Source organism: Anopheles coustani, chromosome 2 (genome assembly GCF_943734705.1).
Source record: "Anopheles coustani chromosome 2, idAnoCousDA_361_x.2, whole genome shotgun sequence".
Lineage (NCBI taxonomy): Eukaryota > Metazoa > Arthropoda > Insecta > Diptera > Culicidae > Anopheles > Anopheles coustani.
The window spans coordinates 22446433-22466282 of NC_071289.1; the positions used below are offsets into that span (position 1 = coordinate 22446433).

Here is a 19850-nt window from a genome sequence, read left to right on the forward strand (position 1 = left end):
CGTGGTAAAACTGTAATCGGCCGGCATGTGACCGTGGGTGTTTTTTTGTTAGAAAAAAAAAAACCGAACAATATTGCTACTTAAAATCGCCACATCAATTCCATCGCCGCCACCACCATCACCATTAGCTGTTTGTTGTTGGTAGACGGGAAGTGTTTCGTAGATGTATTCGTATTTAATCGACGTACTCTTAACGGATTCAATCGCCTCGTACGACGGGGCGTGTACCGTAGTTCAGCGAGGAGCAATGAAAATGGAAAAAAGGTATTTAAATAAAGCACGCAAAACGAGAGGAAACTCAATAACAAGATAGACGAATAGTAGCGCTGTGTACAGCAGGCAGGCAGGCAGGCGTACGTGTAGGCGAATCGTTCGTAAACATATTGTATATTGTGATAAATGTTATTCATTGCTGTTGCAAACATTCAGTGGAGCGAAAAATTATGAACCCGTTAGAGACAGAAAAAAAACGGAAGAAGGAAAAATTCGTCACGAAAGCTGTACGGAGAGGGCAAGAGAGTCGATCTGCGTAACTGTTATTTGCATTTGTTAAACAAAGCGTAAACAAGCGTATTGCAACCAAAACGGATTACTACTCCGGTGAGAAAGGATAGTCATACTTGAACATCCAACCCAGGTTTCGTCAGCACGCAAAGGTAGTGTGGCACACGAAATGATAGCGAATAACTGGAGAATGGTTGACGCAAAATAGTTGATTATACCGACTGATTGCACTAGGAATGGTTTGTTTTAATTTGAGTGCCGTTAAAGAAGGTACGTCCCCAGTGCGTTTTGCTAGGAGCATTACTAACATGCGGCTCAAAAAATTGATGGTTTTACTGACCCGCACCAAGGAATTAAGGGTTCTGCTCAAATTTATGAAAAGCATAGATTTCCCCGATAGTATGGAATTGTGTAAGCTTCAAAGCGTTTGAGAAAATTGTTTCCAGCTTTTTTAGAGTAATATGCTTCTACCAGAACCCGTAGCTATTCGAAACAAAATCATTTTTTATCAACGAACCTGGTAAAAAGTATAAAAGTACAATAATCGATCGAACACATTTTCCTCATTAGATCCTAAAACATTCCACTGCTAACGTTTCGTTTCGTGGTATCGCGTCTACCGATCGAATCCGAGAGGGAAAACACATCGTTACGATATAAATACCACCCGTGGTGTCCCTCTTTTTTGGTATTGAAATGCCTTTTGGAGATCCCGTTTTTTATACACTCCGATGATAAACACGTTCCACGGAAAAATGTTGTTCGTGCTCGTTCCCAATCCTCCGATATATCGAAAAGAAGAAAGAATAGTACTAGTGAGAAGAATTTCATTAAACAAACGCGTTTTTGCTAAGGAGAATCGTAGACAGGATCGTGCGGATGCCTAGTTGAGCTGTTTGTTTTTAGCAAACGAAAAGGAATTGTAGACGCATTGCGAACGGGTGGAAGTAAAACAAGACGAAGCTTTATTGCTAGAGTTATTGCAGGGACGGCAAAGCTATGCTAGATTTAGGATTTCGATGGTGTGTAGTGCACGCAGGTTTAGCGTTGTGTGTTGTCATCACCAAGACGGAGCAGTATGCAAAACAGCCAGAAATGAAGCTGAAATCATTCGTAATAAATAAAATATTGATTGTGTAAAAATGTAACGTGTATTTATTGTAATTGTAAATTGTAAGTAAACATTCGGCTCATTATTTCTATCCTCAAAAAAGAACAAGCTTCGAATTTTATACTGACAGTCTTGCAACGGTTATTTTTGTATTTATTAGATTTGTACTAAACCGAAATGATCTAAATTTTAGACCTTTTTGATATTCGATCGCTTTCGCGAAACCTATCTAAATCAGTCTGACAGCTGTCATTAAGGTTCATGTTTTCTTTCGTTTCCAATTTCATCAAGTTCACAACTGCGTCGTGAGATTTTTCCAAAATAAGTGCTACATATTAGTATTTACGGTTCGCATTTCACACGATTCGATTAACCATGAGTGGGGCCGAACATTCCAACACCGGTGGTGGTGGCCCAGTGGCAACGTCGACCACCATGCTCAACCTGGCCGACAAGCAGAAGTACATCGAGACCTACGACTTCCCGTATTGTGATGAGTCGAGCAAGTACGAGAAGGTGACCAAAATTGGCCAGGGAACATTCGGGTGAGTTGGTTCGATGGTGCTGGGTGTACCGATGGTCGTTCCTTATCGCCAATGATCTATTATTTGCCTTCCCCTCCCTGGGGCTCGTGACTTCCGGCAAACCATCAGCGAGGTGTTCAAGGCAAGGGAGAAAAAATCTACCAAAAAGTTTGTCGCCCTCAAGAAGGTGCTGATGGAAAACGAAAAGGAAGGGGTAAGCATTGGTTTTCACATTTCTGCGCGGGTGGAAGTAATTGAAGAGTTTGTTTTACTACGTTTCCTGCTAGTTCCCGATTACGGCACTCCGTGAAATACGGATCCTGCAGCTGCTGAAGCACGAGAATGTGGTGAACCTGATAGAAATTTGTCGAACAAAGGCCACCGTACACAACCGCTATCGCTCTACGTTCTACCTGGTGTTTGACTTCTGCGAACACGATCTGGCCGGATTGCTGTCGAACATAAACGTAAAGTTTAACCTGGGAGAGATCAAAAAAGTAATGCAACAGCTGCTGAACGGATTGTACTACATTCACAGTAATAAGGTATTTACCGAAATTTTTCTTTACCCGTAAAAAAGAACTGCCAAACATAACCCAACGGTTCATATGCTCTTCCTTTCATCAGATTCTTCATCGCGACATGAAAGCAGCCAACGTACTGATAACCAAAAACGGTGTCCTCAAACTGGCCGACTTTGGTTTGGCGCGTGCGTTTAGCGTATCGAAGAATGGCATCCCGAATCGCTACACAAACCGCGTCGTCACACTCTGGTACCGACCGCCGGAGCTTCTGCTCGGTGACCGGAACTACGGTCCACCGGTGGATATGTGGGGTGCTGGGTGTATTATGGCGGAAATGTGGACACGGTCCCCGATCATGCAGGGTGCCACGGAGCAACAGCAGCTCGTTCTCATCTCGCAGCTGTGCGGTTCCTTCACCAACGATGTCTGGCCGGACGTGGAAAACCTGGAGCTGTACCAAAAGATGGAACTGCCGCCCGGACACAAGCGTAAGGTGCGCGAGCGGCTGCGACCGTACGTCAAGGATCCGCACGGTATCGATCTGCTCGACTATCTGCTGATGCTCGATCCGAAGAAGCGAATCGATGCCGATACCGCCCTCAACCACGACTTCTTCTGGACCGATCCGATGCCGTGCGATCTGAGCAAGATGTTGTCGCAACACACGCAGAGTATGTTCGAGTATCTGACACCGCCTAGACGACCGGGACACATCCGCCACTATCAGCCGCAGATGGTTAACATGCAGGCCAAACCGCAGGACAATAGCTACCAGGATAGAGTATACTAGGGTGGCTCCGTCTTTTCTTTTAATTTTATTTTTTTTTTTGTGGCAACGCTTATTCCGGGACGTTGTACGCATAATCGACTATATAAGACTTAGTGGTACGTTAAGGCCACGCGTTTAATATTTCTCAATACATAAACAGTACAGTACGACAGTATATTTAGCCTATTTGTAATTTCTTTCATTTATTTCGAATACTGTAAACATGAACACGCTCTCACTTCCTGACTAGGATCTCCTTTATTCCGTATCCGGTGCATTAAGATCTTCGGCACTGGCGGCTTCCTCTTTGGCTCGTTGTTCCTCTTCCTGCTCCTTCTGTTCGTCGCTCTTTATGCGGAAAAATTGTTTTAACTTCCCGCTCAGCGAAGTCTTGGCCGTCTCTTTGCCCTTCGCCACGATGCGTTTGGTCGAAATGTTGTGTATTGGGCCGAAGGCGAGCGCCACCACAGTGCACGCGAGGCAGATCACGTTGTACGGCATACTGAAGTCCGGCGTAGGGAGAGTTAGTAGCAGCGATTCGGTGCGAAGTTGTAGGAAATAACCGGACAGTTGAGTTGCATTGAACGACTCCCGGAAGAGGGACGCTTCACGTGGCACGGAAGTGTAGTTCCGTGCGGACGGGAGTTGCAGTGAGATGATCGACGCAGGAATATAATGTCCGTGATTGGCATCGGGCGGGTACTCTTGCCACTTGAGAAAGATGTAATCGAAATCGATCGACAGCTCGACGGTGGCTCGTGCTGGAATTCTCAGCCCTACCTCCAACCCGTAAGGACGCTCCCGTTGGACGCCGGGTGTGTAGTGTAGGAAGGCAGGTTTGATCTTTCCCTCGCCATGGCGGACCGTTAGCGTATGCAGATAGATTGGCACGAACCAGGGAATGTTTTCGAACACAACCAGATCCAGCGGACCCCAGTGGTTGTTGGTGATTTGGGTAACGATTTTACCACGCTCCTGCCCGACGCCCAGGATGAACCGTTTGGCCGAAATCGGTGGTGGGCCCGCCACGATCACAACGTTCGGATCACGTTTATCCATCACCGCCACGTTGAACATTGCCCGGCGACCCTTTGCCATGACGGCCTCGAACTGTTTCACATCGTAACGGTGCAGTTCCGTTCGGGCACCTCCTCGAACGGATTGAATCGTTTCATCGGGCTTTTGGGAAACGTCATAGGTGTTGTCCGTAACATCAACGTATACATTGCTTGTGGTTGCTAGGGCACACGAGCCCTCCATACCCTGTCCGAACAGCTTCCTGATGGACCAATTCGGACCACCAAACAGTCGCAAATCCTGTACGACGTTGACCGTTTGTTTCACTTCTAGCTGGAACTCGCTGCAGGCCGCATTAGCACACAGCTTACGCATGTGGACCCCCAGCGAATGGTAGTTGCTTGCGTACACACTGTCCGGGACGAGCAGCGATACCATACCTTCCCGCGAGCGGCACGGCAACAGCTTGGCCCAGGGCGTAAGATTTTCGGTACATACTATTTCCCGCGGAAGGGCCGCATAGCGTAGAATCGGCTCGGGTTGTCCGGGGAAGTGATGCGTTTGTGGTCGTAGAGAGTAGGCCGGTTGGAACGTGTTGCTTGGATCGATAAAGCTAAGCGATGCACAGAAAAGTCCCGACAGCGTCCCGCAAAGCATCTTCCATCGGTGGTCAATCGATGCGCGGTCGGTGGTAGGATCGAACCAGGCCCATACTTCCGCTCCCGGACCAGCATCCGTTACCGGGTAGCCCCAGCTTTCGTATCGCCACAATCCGTAGGTGAAACTCAGGTGGAGCTCCTGCACACCGAAGTGGTGGAATAGTTCCGCGAGTGGACGAGAAACAAGGTTTGTGTGAAGCACTAGAAAAAGAAAAAATCATTTTAAATCATTGTTTTGCAATTAACAAGTACATTTTATCAATAAAACTTTAACTCACAACTATCATTTTTACCCAACTCCCATCGCGTGGTGAACTGAAAGTAACTGTAAACAAACCTATCCGGGAGTGGTTTGATGAACAACTCTTCGTCGAAGATGTCGGAAAACTGGCTGACGATGCCTTTGCTGCAGGCCAGGACCAGAAAACTGTAAAATGTGAGTTTCCACATTTATATCAAGTGCCGTTTTGGGCGTCGAAACATTGATTATCAACAAAGTTGTCGGCTGATGCATACACTAGTGTTGGCAGAATCGGAATTATGAACATCGAAGATTCGATCCCGTCACTGATCCCAACGCATTGGATCAGATTAGTGAGGAAATGTCATCGGTACGTTATTTTTATACCCCGTCCGTTAATTCTAGCATAAATCATTCCCATGAACATAAATCATCAAATGAATGTAACAAATGATATAACAAATTGTTTGGAGATTCCGACCTCTTAATGGATTTGAGTCGAAAGATTCAAATCCCTGTGGGGATTCCCACCACTAGTATAAACGCCCTTTTTTGTTGACACAACTTAGATGACATTCAGGTTGTCTAGATCAACTTTCAAATTTAGTACAGCAACGGTTTTAAATTTTTGGAATCGAAAACGTGACTAAAATTATTATTTCTGGTTGATTAGGTACGTAAAAAGGTGCGGTAAAAAGTTACGAACACATTTTATCGACGCAATAAAGCAACATTGAATTTTTTTTTTTAATTTTGTAGTCAAATTTTCTGTGGTTATGAGGATTCTATTGTCTAAAAAAAAGCGCTGAGGTTTTAAGAAGTTTAATGGTTTTCTTGCAAAGACAGTCTTGTAAGACAATCAATGCAGCATGGTAGTGAACCAATTGGGATGTTATATTTATCAACGTAAAAATAATGAGACACAAAACCAACCGAACCAACTATTGTTCGACAGGATGAGTTCAGTATTCACCCCAAGAATAGCAATCCTTCTTGAAGGAGACCGTGAAACCCGCTCATTATAACGATATAAAGAAAAGGACTAAACATCGGTGTAAGGCAAAGTCGTATCAAACGTCTTAACTGCATAAACAGGTGCTCCTGAATGTCGCATTCAATCTCTGTCTAACTTTGGCAGACATTTTATCATCCTGCACCTTTATTCAATACTTTACATATACCCCACAGGCAGACCTCATGCCAAGTTCCTAGCTCATTAAATAGCATACGTTGCAAACAGTGGGGTAGAAAATAAATTCATCCTGTCAGGATCATCACTTCATGACGACGTCCCTTCTCTGCAGCGCAAAACTCGGTCGCCCTCTTCGGTCGATGGTTTCCATTTTCGCTTCCAATTATCAAGATAGTCCTTTTCGTCACCGACCGAGTGCATTCACTACCATTCAGACCTGAAGGTGTGGGTACCACAAGTCGGAGCCGGGTAGGAGGGTCTTACTGAAAGCACTGGCATAGAAGTTAGGCGTATGCTCTTCGACCTGGATGAATTGCCTGGGTGGAGATTTCTGAGCGGGGTGTGAGTAATATGTCACCTTTGTCGTACATCATTTCCATACCCAAGAACACCAGACACGCAAGGCGTCGTCACCGTTTTATGTGTGTCCTGAAGGTTACCCTTAGCTCTAAACACCACCACACTCCCCTAGACCCCCGTATGAATTCCATTACGCCTTCTCCCAAAAGACTCGAGTGCCAGCAGTCGTCGTCATCGTCGGTGGAAGGTGTTTATTTTTGTTGATAGTTTCGATCCAAATTCCTCGCCCTACTCTCGTTCGCCAACACTCCCACAGTCATCGTGGGAGTTCCCCTGCGAGTGCGAGCACGTGGCACTCCGGGACGAATCCCCTCGCCGTGTTGTCGCGTGTGTACACTTGTAAACAAAACCCCTAGCCGACAGCGCCTCAACAGCGAGTATGTTCGGGTGTCCTGAAGCGCACGAGTCCTGGATCGGCCACCAGCATGTGGTTCCCGAGTGGTGGCGCCTCGGTTGACGCATGTCCACCAGCGTCGCAGTACGAGCACGAGCTCCCCGAGAGCAATCAGCATTCCCCGAACATCTCCTATGGTGAGCATTTTCTCAGCAGCATGCAACCAGTCTGGTGTCAGCATGTCTACCATTTAGTCCTCGGCTGACTGTCAACCGAACCGGACGTCTTCGTTGTACTAAGCGGAGCGGAGTCCTTAGTAGCCTTTGATGTACTAACAGAAGGAAATAATAAAAAACGACTGGTGGCGAAGGTGTGAGTGTGTGTAGTGTGAGTGGGAAAAGTCGGAGTGGAGTAATTTTGGAGATTCCAGCGCTTCCGTAAATGCAATTTGGTGAGAAGGGATTTTCGTGATTTTCCCTTCCATAGCAGTGCAAACTCACTTTGGTGTAACAGGAGCAAGTACTTTCCTTCGTTGCAGGATTCTTCCTCCCTCTCTTTCCGTCTTGCTCGCACCCAAGCTCGAGCATCTCCGTGGACTGCTGCGATTGTGTCGAATCGGTACGGTTGAAGTTTTCCCCGATGGAGTGAAAATCGTCCGTCCGTGGCGTGACGCGCGAGTGTCGTGTCGATAAATTAGTGTCAAATCAATCAGGCAAAATCGAAGTGAGCTGCGGCGAACGGGACGGTAAGGACGGTGCTCACAAAGTTGCTGGGGCGCTTGCAAGGCAGCCCGCCTCCTTTGTCCGTGTCCCCCGATTCCCCCACCCCCCGGGTCAAACCGGTCTCCCCATCCGATTGTTCCATCGGCTTCTCATTAGCGGGAAAAGCGAGTGAAATTTATTGCAAACGAACGAAGCGCGGGTGCAAAAAGAACGAACAGGAAGGAGTTTTGTTGAAGGACTGTGTTGTGCTCCCACGGCAAGTGCTCGTCGACCAGGGCAAGGACAATAGCAGAAGGAAAACGGGCCAACCGCCTCGTTTGTCGCCGCCGGAACGTGCTGGCGGTGCGTTCGACCGCGGCCCTGAAGGACGAACTGGTTAGTTCGGTTCGTTTGCCGACTACGGGCGAGTTTTTCGAGTACCGTCGATGGGCAACCGAGGTTGAAAACAAGACGCACGGGCGAGACTAACAAAAAAGTGAACGCGAAAAAAAACAACCAACGACCGGTAAGAAGACTATTTATTCCTAGAATTTTTTATTCCACTTTAAAGTGGTCTCTTTTCCGATGAAAATGTTCCCAACCCAACGACGGCCCGATGAGGGAAACCTCTGGACTTGGGCGATCGAGCTCGAACTATGCTGGTGGAAATTTCGTTGAAAGCACCGTTCCGTTTCCGTGGCTCGAGAATGCTTTTTATTGCCACCCCCTCGGCTCCTCTCCTCCCTTTGCGCACCCTTTGCCTTGGGAGAAAATTCCTTTCCAACCCATCGCTCCCCTTCCGGAGTCGAAGGATTCATCGATGTCCTTGTGTTGGGGCACACAATCGTTCGACAATTGGCGTTCCTGCAGGAAGAAAAGGTGTACCGTGGCCAGCTCGAGCCCGCTCCCGCCGCCGAGCCTGAGTTTCCCGGAGAAACCCGTCGTTTGTGCGGCGTTTTGCATACAAAGCAAAAATCCCGCTGGCGGAACCGCTTTCCGGGGCAGGCAAGCAATAAATAGATATCGGTGGAGACAGATTGGATATTGAAGGACATACCGGGAAATGTTGTCCTCTACCGCACGGTCGGGTTTTTCATCCTCCCCCCCTTCTTCCCGTCTGGCGGTGGGGGTTCCGTTCTTTTGACTTTGTGCGAGGTTTTCCATTTCCTTTTCGTTGAAACCATGGGCAACATGGTAGAAAGGATGCCTGACGGTGGTGCGAAGGACAAGAAACGCCGCAGGAGAGGAAAGGCCCCCTCCCCTCGTAGTATTACAATTTGCTGGTGAGGTTTCTTTTTTTTTGTCCCACTGTTTCCTTTTTCCCGCTCGTGCCGCGTCTGCCGAAAACTGTCGAAATGGAAATCGGAATTTGATTTGCGATGCAAATAACACGATGATGAGCGTACGGTGATGAGTGGTTCGACCCTCCTCCCAGCATAGCTACATTTATGCTCGACTTAGCGCCCCAGCTTCCTTCGTCCTCCCGCGCCCCGTTCCCGCCCTACCCACCCCTTCATTCAGCTCCATCCCATGTACCCGTATAAATAACCAACGATGAGGAGCGAACGAACAAAGACAATAGACAAGACAACAGCAGATAGAACCAACATAAACAAAAAAACAAACCGAATCAAAGACAGGGAGAGTCCAACGAAGGGGAGGGGGAGTGAGCGGGAGCAGAAAGTTCCAAGGGATCTTCTCCCTCTTAACAAACGTCATCAAATGTCGTCGTCGTTGTCGTAAGTTGTCAGTTGCAAGGACCCTCTCGAGTGGAATCGACCACATTCCTGGCACCCGCATCCCTTCCCTTGCCATCGTCCGGCCTTGGCACGGTTGGAATGTCCGGATTCCGGAATCCATTTGGATCGTTTATGGCAAATGGTAATGGAATGAAGTGATTGGCCAACCAAACCAACTAATACACACCCAGCGCGGTTCCCGGTACAGTGGTGGCATGGTTTTGGTTGCGACAGTCATGTTCAATGGGTTAAATTATGTTTCGCCGATCGAAAAGAAGATGATGAAATTTAATTACGTGAATATTTAGTATTGTGGATATTTTAAAACTGTTTTTCTTTTCAATCCCTTCTTAAAAATTTACTGACTCGTTCGACATTCAATATACAGAAACTAAATTATCTCGTCTCATAAAAACACAGTTTCCATATTTCTTGCGATTGCCTTGCGATCTTACACAAAAAGTGATGCCCTTCTACAATTTAGGCTGTTATTTGAATTAATTTTCCTGTTTTAAAGAAATTAAGTGGCTGTAAGTTAAGCTTTACTGGTAACTTTTCCTCTGCAGAATCCAAAATATCTTTGTTTATCAGATATACTAAACAAATTCGTATTTGAGAAATTGATTTTGCATAGCATTTGGGGCTAGTTAATGTATAAAAGAGAACTATCGAAAATGAGCATAAACTATTATTTAACCGTTTTAAATAATACTTTGGTTATTACATGGATGGATGAAGAGATCGAGTAAATCTTCAACTAAAAAAAAAGTCATTTGAAATTCGTAAGATCCAGGTGGTAAAATTAGGTTAAATAAGGTAGGTGTCGTCGTTACCGGTCACGCACTGTAAATTCCAATGTCATCGTTCTACGCCCTTACGATTATATTTTATGTTGCTTATTCTGATCCACTTCTGCTGCCGGCCGCATAAGCCCCCCCCCCCTCTCCCACCATCGAGCCGGGTTGCGCCCTGTCTAGGCTCAAGTGCCTCTTCGCGCTTTTGTGGCTTTCCATTTCGCCCACCTTAAGGGCCTCCCGGCGAGGGGTGGCCCCCGGAGGGGTGGCACTTGATTTGATCCCTTAACTTTCACCGGGCCATCCTACGCGCCCTAGAGGCACTGGCCAGTTTTTACCTATTACGTCGTAAAAACGGCTCGTAGGCTCCCTGTGTTGCTGTCTTCAGCCATCGAACGGCCGAGGTTGTGTGGGTGTGGGGGGATGAATGTAGTTGACTGCCGAAAAAGCTGTCGTCCTCGGATGTACGCCAAAGTTCGCGCCGTTCCGCTCCCACGGCGCTGGTTTTAATCCTCGAGAACCCGGATCCGGGGGATTGGAAAGATGGTCGCGCTGTGGGTGAGCTGGCGGGGCTGGCTTGATGAAAAATTTCCCTTCGCCAACGCAGCGCACAAGAGTGACCCCATCATTAGGGATTGTGCCCTCGGGAATGCCGGGACGAACGCAAACGATTACATAAATCACGGAGGCCAGTCGCGCAAATCATTATGCAGCGAGCGCGGACGGTCCAATTCCTGCATTTTCCCTACCATTTCTGGCCCCCCAACCGGGTGAGGGCAGGACACTCGGCCGGTCCATCTCCGGGGGGAATATCGATTCCACTGCCCCAGCCCCCGTCCGCCTCTTGCACTGGAATGCGAGGAATTTAGATGAGACGGGAGAGATGATAAATTGTGAAAATTCCATACTGTCGCTCCGGGTACGAATGTTTCTTTGCCGGCCGCAGAAAGGAAGCGCACTTCCCGAGTGGCCAGTGTAGGAGGGTGGCGGGAAGGTGCATCAAGGCGGGTGGCATCGTTTGTGCACAAAATGTGACCGCACAAACCGCACGAAACCCGCTCCACGCCCGATTTCCCGGGCAAGGCTAGGCGACCAAAAAGACGCACGGAAAAAAACGGGTGGAGAAACGAAAACAAACCGGAAAAACGCGACGGAAGGAAAAAGGAACCTTCCCTTGCGATGGCATTCCCCGACCCGCGCGTGGTCGAATGTATTTCGGTATTTTGGAATTTGGAATTCGAAATTCCCGCCCCCCCCCCACCGGAGCTCCAATTTTTCCACCACACTTTTTTCCCCCCATCCACGTTCCAACTCCAATGTATGGCGAGTGAGTGCAAAGTTTTCCATCCGTGGCTGTATATTTTCTACGGCAAACCTCGGCTCGCACCCGGCTGGAGGAAAAAGTTCCACAAGTGTCAGAGTGTTGGTGGTTTGTGCCTGATTTTTCCGACACTCGCCCGCGGGGATTTTATTGTTCAAAATCGAACGGAATGCTCTCATCTCCCCTTCCCTTTCGGCAAAACGGGGATTTGCCCGACCACCCCGACCACCCGGTGGTGAAAATTTTGCTACCGACAATGGAATTTCAGATTTTCACTCCCTAGCGACCGCTTGGGGAGGAGTGTTTAGGGTGGAGTTGGAAGGGGGGGGCCCTCCGGTTATGCTAGCCTTTTCCATACGCGACGTCCAACATGTGTATTCGAACACACCCACAAACACACACATAGACACATATGAAAATCGTTCCAATCGGCGGACCGAACGTTCCCCGTTCGACGAATTTAATGAAGGGAAATAAATGGCTCCAAGAATGGCTGCAAGAAGGACGAGATTAACAGTTGAATTGGCCCCGTCGTCTCGGCGCTCAAGTGAGACCAATTTCGAGCACCCTTTACCCAACACATTCACACAGGAACACACGATCGGATCACGTAAGCTCTGCGCTGGTGACGCCCGACGTGACAAATAATCGATCCTCGAGTTGGTCGTGGCCGCCGCAAGGGCACTTTCCTTTTTCCTTTGCCGTTACGTTGGCGTTTCTTTCGGTTTGTTTGTTGATGTGCTGTGGTGCTTTGCAGGAAAGTCTGCTGCCCGACCACCAGAAAGCAGGTTGGAAAAGCGTTGGTCGGGGGGTTTTTATCGGATATTATTTTTCCAATCTTATCGTCTCGCGTGCAGCAGCCAAACGTTGTCGGTGCCAGCTGTAACACTTTCCTTTCCTTCGGGTAGTGCGGTTAAAGTCTTTCCCACCAGTCCGGGGTCGCTTTCCCCGGTTTCTTCCTGTTTTTTCTCCCCACAACTCGGAACCGAAATGTGGAATTGTTTTATTGTTTGCCTTTGATATTGCTGCCAACTGTTACCTGTAACCCCGGGGCGCTGGTGTGAAGTTATACGTCCGGGGTAGTGTCGGTACGACGTGTTTCATCTCGTCCTTGTCACCCTTGGGGAGGAGGTCGGTTGTCGGTATTTTCTTGTTTTTTTTCCCCCCCCCGCTCCCCCCCCTGCTCGTTGTTGTGTGCTTTAAGCTGATCCAAACCGGCGTTCGATGTTCGTCCCCGAAGAGGTGATGTTTTAGCAACCTCCATTAGAAACAACCGATGTCGACCGAGTCGTACGGGTTCGGCAAAAAACAAGTAACAATTTCCACTTCGTTTTCAACTCCCTCTCTCACTCTCCCTTCGCCCGCTTCCTTGGAAGGAAAATGTAAGCGAGAGTCCTGTTCGCAGCAAAAGGGACAGATAAGAAGGGGCGTTAAAAGGGGGTGTAGGAAAGTGTATTACTGCGTTCCAGGAAGTGGAAACGCTGTACGAAGGAAGAGTAAACATGCACCCCCGTACCCTGAAACCCCGAAGCTGCTTTACTCTTCCCCTTTTCCGGCAACTGAAGCCCCTACAACGGCCCGTGTCCTGATGATCCTCGCCCGGGAGGAAAAATAGGATCATCATAGAACGCCCGGGACTGGGGGGGTGGGGTGAAACACTCGGGAATGTGAAAATTTGATTGAAACTTTTCCTTTGTGTGTACACACCGCTCCCCCATCGCATTGCCGGTAACAAGGATTCCATCATTTCCTTCGCGTTTCCTTAGCACCGGCGTGGAGTATAAAAATACGTCGTTCGATTTTTCGGAACCACATCATCCTTAACTAGACTCGACGTCATAATCATCATCACCATCGTCATCATCATTATCATCATCGCCGCCATCATCACCGTCGCCTTCGGGGCCCTCCCCTCCACTCGGTTTCGAAACTTTCGGAGCAAAACTTGCCGAACGGTATATATTGACCGCCGTCAAAGTACGGCCGGCGGGCTTTTCCGGGCGGGACCGAAAAAGTTTTTCCACCGAACCACCAGTTTCGTTGCGTCACTCGTGCTCCCCTCTTTCCCCGTTTCCTTCCCGGCAAAGCCTCCGGTTCCAAGACTCGGTGCTATTAGCATCGATAGCCGGGAAATTCCTGGCTGCTCGCGCGAACCGACACCGTCGCTCGGGTTCGGGGGGCCCGGATAAGCCGAAAAGGTAAAATGTCATTATCGCCAATCCTTGAGGTTTATTGGAAGAGGTGGGTACTGGCTGCGGCGACCGGCCCTGTCAGTGCCAGCGAGGGAGCGAGAAATAAAGGCTAGGAAATGTTGTGGTTAACTAACTAAAGTGGTTTCTAACTCCGGCCTCTCGCTCCTAGCGTCAAGTGTTTGGCACTTTTCAGCGGTTTTCCCCGACGGTACAACAACAACAACAACACAACGTCGGTACTCGGAGTGTCTGTTCGCCGCCAGGGCTTTGCTCGCACCATGAAGTAGCGTACTTTACACCTTTTTTTCCACCCCCGAGCTTTTCCCCACGCCCAAAAGTTGGAACGCACTTTTTCTCCATGGAAACCACCCGGGCTCGATTTCGTGGTTCAATGGTTTTCCGGTGGAATGTCGGTGGCCCAACAATGGCCACCGGTGAGCGGAGGCTTAGGTTTTGCTCGAGAGAGTGGGCAGGAAAAGGGGACAAAAGTTGGTCGGAAAAGTTGTCTAGGATCGAGGAGGAAGGAGAACAAAAATCACACAAAAATCGGGAAAATGTTTGATGCCAATATTTTACCCGAAAAGAGAGTAAAGTGACGGTTGGTTGAAGGAAGGGTCGGAGGAGCGCTTTATGCTGAAAGCGCGAAAAATTTGAACCATCTAAAACACAACATTTTCCTCCCCGGCGGGGCTTAGTTTCGGAACCGACGAAAAAGTCCGTATCTTAGGATCGACGATGATTAGAAAAGTTTGTTGGATTTATGTTGGATGTTTGGAACAATATATTATTTTAATTAAATTGATTTTCATTACCTTGATTAACTGGTACTAAATTGTACTAAATGAAAAAAGAGGATATATTTTAATACATTTAAACCACATTGGTACAGCTTTTGTTATTTAGTGGATTGGATTAAACATCGAGAAAAAGGGTTCAAAATGAGATCAATACCATTTTCCATTCAGTTAAAAATATCTTTTTCTTTGGCGTTTCGAAGACGACAACTCCTCGCGGAAATTTTTCCCAAAACTTTTCATCTGCAGGTAAATAAATTGCTTACAACGAGAGGAATTCCTCCAGGAAAAAGAATCCATACGCCTTGCATCGAAACACTTTCCGGAACGATATCTGCCAATCACAAATATAAACACACACACACACACACACTCATGAACACACTTCCTAAGGTACCCATTTTCCTCCACAATATCACCCCACTTTCAATGGGCACCAGGAAATGGGAAATTTTGGGCGAAACACATTGCCGGAAATGTGGGCGAATGTTGTTTTTTTATTTCACGTAGTTTTTTCTTTCCCGTTTCGCTCGTTCACCGACAAATTGGCAAAACACTGATGGGACACTTAGGTGACGTCTGTTTTTTTTTGTCTCCATTGGCCTTCCACCCACCTTGGGCGCATTCATTTTTCCGCTCCTCGCTGAATGTTCCGGCGTTATCGTCGTCGTCGTCGTCGTGGAAATTTGTTTGCCATTCGTAAGGAGTTGGTTTTCCGTGCTCGAATTGCTATTGCTTTTCGTTTTTATGGGATCTTTTTTTCCTCCCCTTCCCGTATGAAAATGAACCCTGCCCCCGTACCGATTGCTACCAGCGATGGAAGAAAAAAAAATCCCGCCAATTGAACCTAGGTGTGCGTTTTATTTTCCCGCCTCCTTCCCCCTCCCCCCTCAATTGGTGCTGCGAATGATGATGGCTCTTTTGGTGTAAGGGAGAGAAGAATTAAATAAGCGACTCGATGACGCTTCAGAAGTCGTGGGTGGTTGGTGGGAGGAAAAGGGAGAGTACGGAAGCGATTGAGAACTTGTTCATTTCCCCGTAAAATTTCTCGCGCAAGTATTTCGAGTGTTTCGTGCGACGTTTTATCCGATTTCCACCCGGGAACGAGACCGGTATTGCGTCGTCGATGCAGTCGTCGGAAAAGTCAATTGGCAATGTTTATTTAGTGCTGCGAATCGAACGTCGGTTGCGTTTTTCACGCGCCCCGGTACCTTCCTCCAACCGTTGTCCACCGTCTATTATCATCCCCATCACCAGCACCAGCATCATCCTCATCGGAAAAATTGGTAGGATGGTGTCGTTGGCAACGGTGGAAAATCGACCCAAATCCCACTTCCCAGCCAGAAGGGAAAAAGGGGGGGAGTAAAAGTTAAATAAAATTCTCACCAAATGACGGTTTCGCTTCGCTAACACTGTCACCCGCAATCCGAACGCACGCCGTAAGTTTGGCATATTTCCTCCCAACCCCATATGCCCGGATATCGCTCCCCCGTTTTTCCCAACTCCAAACAACCCGGAACCAGGCAGAGATCGTTACCAATTACCGTTTAGCGTTTCCCGGAATGGCTTCGGTACATATTTTATCAGCCAAACCGAACGCGCTTTCCCCGTTGCTCCAAATTGGAACAAACACGTGCCAGGGCCCCGGGAAAACTATAGTTTCGCCCGCACTCCAACACCCGATGCGCCCGGTGTTGGTGTGCTGATCCGCACCCGCCGACCCGAGTTGATGATTCTGTTGACCTTGACGAAGATTATCAGCGTGCGAAAATGGCGCCACTTCAGCTGTGGAGCTGCCCCACCCGGTTTCCACGGCTGAAGTTAATTGATGTTCCTGCGGAGTGACGTTCGGAGCGGGGGAAACCGGACTGAAACCTGCTCATCGGTCACACCTGGTACATCCTCCGGCCAGCCGTGCCAGAACACGGGCTTGGGATGGTTTCGGGTTTTGGCCGAACTTCGGTGGAGCGAGATTGATTGGGGCAAAAGTTCGGTAGGTTATCGATACGGTTGGGCGATAAATTTATTGCCTCCGGTGATTTATGTGACGTCGTTGGGTGGGGACGGTGGTGGGTGAAAATCTCGGTGCGAGCGTCGGGGGCAGTGGGAAATGTCGTTAGCAAATATGATGTACATGCCCATTAATTTCAACTAATGGTCTCGTTTTTTAGACAACATTTATTCGAACGGAAGGAACGTGCTCGTGGAATTCATTGTTATCCCATTTTTTCTCGGCTACAAATAGATTGCACAGATAATTAAAGGAGGTATAATTTAAAAAAAAAAACTATATAAATTGACAATAGGAAAATATAAATCATGTAAAATAAATTGATATTGGTATCAACAATTGTCTATCAGCTTCCTTCCACAAAATATTTTACAAAATAATCCATTAGAAACCAATTGGATTTAGATTGGTTTCAACTGTTGACTGACATGTTATCAAACTCAACATCTTTCACCCATCGACGTTATTCTTTTCCGATGAAAGCACCCATTGTAAGCATTTTCCAAAGCCACTCGGACACGACGATGCGCCCGTCTCCGTTGGCTTTACAGTGCATTATTAATTTGATTGCTATCCAATCATCTTTACGATCCTTTGTGGTATGATTGAAGCTTCGGAAAGCCGGACTAGTTCGAAGTTCCGAGGATGCATCCGAGCTGGATGAACGCTAGATAATAGCTTTTCCGTACGGTATAAATAATGAATTAAGGCAAGTAAGCATAATCCATGGCACGGCCGGGGCGGGAGGCGGAGTGCAGCTTAACACCAAAGGGATCCACTGGCGAACATACCGGGAGGCAATCGATCCGGTTCGAATCGACCAACTGCACATGTGCTTGGCTGGTTTTTGTTGGTGTGAGTTGCTGCCTCTTTTTTATCTAATTCCGTTCGGAAGATATTTACGACCGGGGAAAACTAATCGTGTGAACGAAAAACAATTTTGTCTTCAATTTGCTTTTTTTGCTGTAGGAAACCAAAAATAATACGTTTGGAGAAAAAAACTGTGGGAATGAACATAATCCCCATTTTAACCGATTCTGCTAAGATATTTATTTTCGAAATTTTTAGAAAATTTACCACACACAAAAAAAGCAAGTTGATCAAAATGTGACGCCTTTCCGAACCGTTTACCTTATTACGAGCTACGGTTGGGGCAGAATTTGCGGAAACTTCTCCAATAAAAGCCCATTTTTCCCGAAGCAACTCTCTAATCCAGCGTCGCCCGGACAAACGCTTCTCGAAAAGCAGGTTCGGGCGCAAAAATAAAAATCCGCTTGAAGGCAGCGGCGAGCCGATCTTTGCGAAGGTGCTGCCGAAAGCAGGCTCGGAAAAATACTTACCCAACACCCAAAAGCACCAGAATTCAACACTCCAAGCGCTCGGACATAAGGCCGGAGTGTTTCGGAGACACGGTGCAGATTAAAGCCGCCTTTCCGGGAAACACTGGTGTAATTTAATCACTCAGCCCGGTCCGGGGAACTGCTGCCCACGTGTCACCGGACAGATTAAAACGTGGTATGTCGATTCGATGGGCACCCCGCCCGCTCCGACGCGAACGGAAAAGCTGTCGCTTCAGGGCGAATTGATGAAAATTGATTTCTTCCTTCCGCACCCACTCCGACGGTGTTCGTCGGTGCCGTCGAGGTCAAAAGGACGTCCGGTTCGGTTCGGTGCACCCGGTACCGGGGGTCCATGGGCCCAACCAAGCGCCAACCTCATTGTCTTCTAGAGCGAGAGACACCTCAAGCCCGGGAAAGCTGTCCACCCGAACGGTAATGATAGAAAATGGGCAGACAACGATGACAGACGCATTCCATGCCTAATGGACAGATTGATTCGGGGACACGGCCCCGAAACAAACGGCCCGAGAAAAATCCCATCGTCGGCATCGAGCATGGCAACACAAACGAAAATCGCCATTCCCAGGGAAAAGACAATTTCAAGGAACCGAACGAACTGAAACAAAGCTAAACAGGAGTTTTGAAACAAAGCTCAGGACGAGATGGTCGAGTGATTTTTGTCCAGTGTGGCGCTTTTCCGGCGCAGGAAGGGAGGGGCTTTCTATTCCTTCAAGAAACCCAACGCGCCGAGAAATGGAAAGTCGTCGTCGGTGGAAATAGAAAATGCCGGGGAAAAACAATTTCACGTCGGCACACGACGTGCACGCGTTTGATGATTCATTTCACGATTTGCTGCCCCTGTTTAAAATGCCCATCACACTCCGTGCGGGGCTGGCAAGCTGTTTTTATTTATGTTTCACTCAGACTGGGTTTGTATCCGTGTGTGTGCGTGTGCTTGCGTGCGGTATAGAACTAAACGAAAAATAAATCTTCTTATCGGTGAAAACCGCGCAACCGGCACTGGCGGAGCTACGCAAGAGCAACTCTGACGGAAAAGCCCCTTTGTGTTTCGTTGTGTTATTTTCCAACCACCGTATTTTCATCACGCAAAAAAGAAATAGAATACAAGATGGTGGCCTAAGCACACATCTTCCGGGTTTGTTTAAAATTCTTCCACCCAACTCACGTCCGCGGGCGAAGGTATCGGTAGCACATGTCGATAGACATTCCCAGGATAATTTACTCTCCCTCCCAACCCTCCTTCTGGCGCACAAATCCAGTCCATTTCGCGGGGGACCGTTTTTGGTACACACACCACCCCATCGATACACACACGTTTATTACTTTACCTTCCTTCAACTCAATTAAAGTACCCCCGAAAACGACCGTCGATAAATACCTTCACACGCCATTTGCCAACGACGGCCCCAACCCTCCCAATTTACTTGCCTTCCCCCCGGCCCCTCCCCTCCCACCCAGTGGGTGTCCGTTTTCCGGCCGGGATTGGTTTGTTTTCAATTTCGATTAATTAAAACGAATCCCGTCCATATTCCGACTTCCCGCTTTCTGTTTTGCCGCGAGCCTTTCGAGCAAGCTAAAGTCGAGTGGAAAATTTATTCTTCTCACAAGCCGTTTACCGAACGGCAAGGGAAAGGAGGTGGCCAAGGACGTGTTCAAAGCCAGCGTCGTCCATATTGCGGCCATAGATTTCATCCCCGAAGCC

The 19850-nt window shown here is 48.0% G+C and overlaps 2 protein-coding genes across 3 annotated transcripts; one reads left to right on the forward strand and one right to left on the reverse strand.

Annotated features, from left to right (window-relative positions):
• The first annotated feature begins 73 nt into the window (after window positions 1-73).
• LOC131266773 (cyclin-dependent kinase 9) lies at window positions 74-3607 on the forward strand. 2 transcript variants are annotated; one of them, XM_058269410.1, is made up of 5 exons: window positions 74-789; window positions 2034-2160; window positions 2269-2353; window positions 2427-2684; window positions 2767-3607. In XM_058269410.1, exons 1-5 carry the CDS (start codon window positions 741-743, stop codon window positions 3451-3453), a joined length of 1206 nt encoding a protein of 401 aa, XP_058125393.1. In that variant the 5' UTR covers window positions 74-740; the 3' UTR covers window positions 3454-3607. The 2 variants fall into 2 exon arrangements, with proteins under 2 accessions (XP_058125393.1, XP_058125392.1); XM_058269409.1 differs by lacking the exon at window positions 74-789 and having other exon boundaries at window positions 1902-2160.
• A 58-nt stretch (window positions 3608-3665) lies between these two features.
• On the reverse strand, window positions 3666-5576 carry LOC131266771 (GPI transamidase component PIG-T). The gene is made up of 2 exons (XM_058269407.1): window positions 5387-5576; window positions 3666-5309 (listed from the first exon to the last, which is right to left on the reverse strand). The coding sequence occupies exons 1-2, from the start codon at window positions 5556-5558 to the stop codon at window positions 3691-3693; spliced, it is 1791 nt and encodes a 596-aa protein (XP_058125390.1). The 5' UTR covers window positions 5559-5576; the 3' UTR covers window positions 3666-3690.
• Window positions 5577-19850: the final 14274 nt, after the last annotated feature.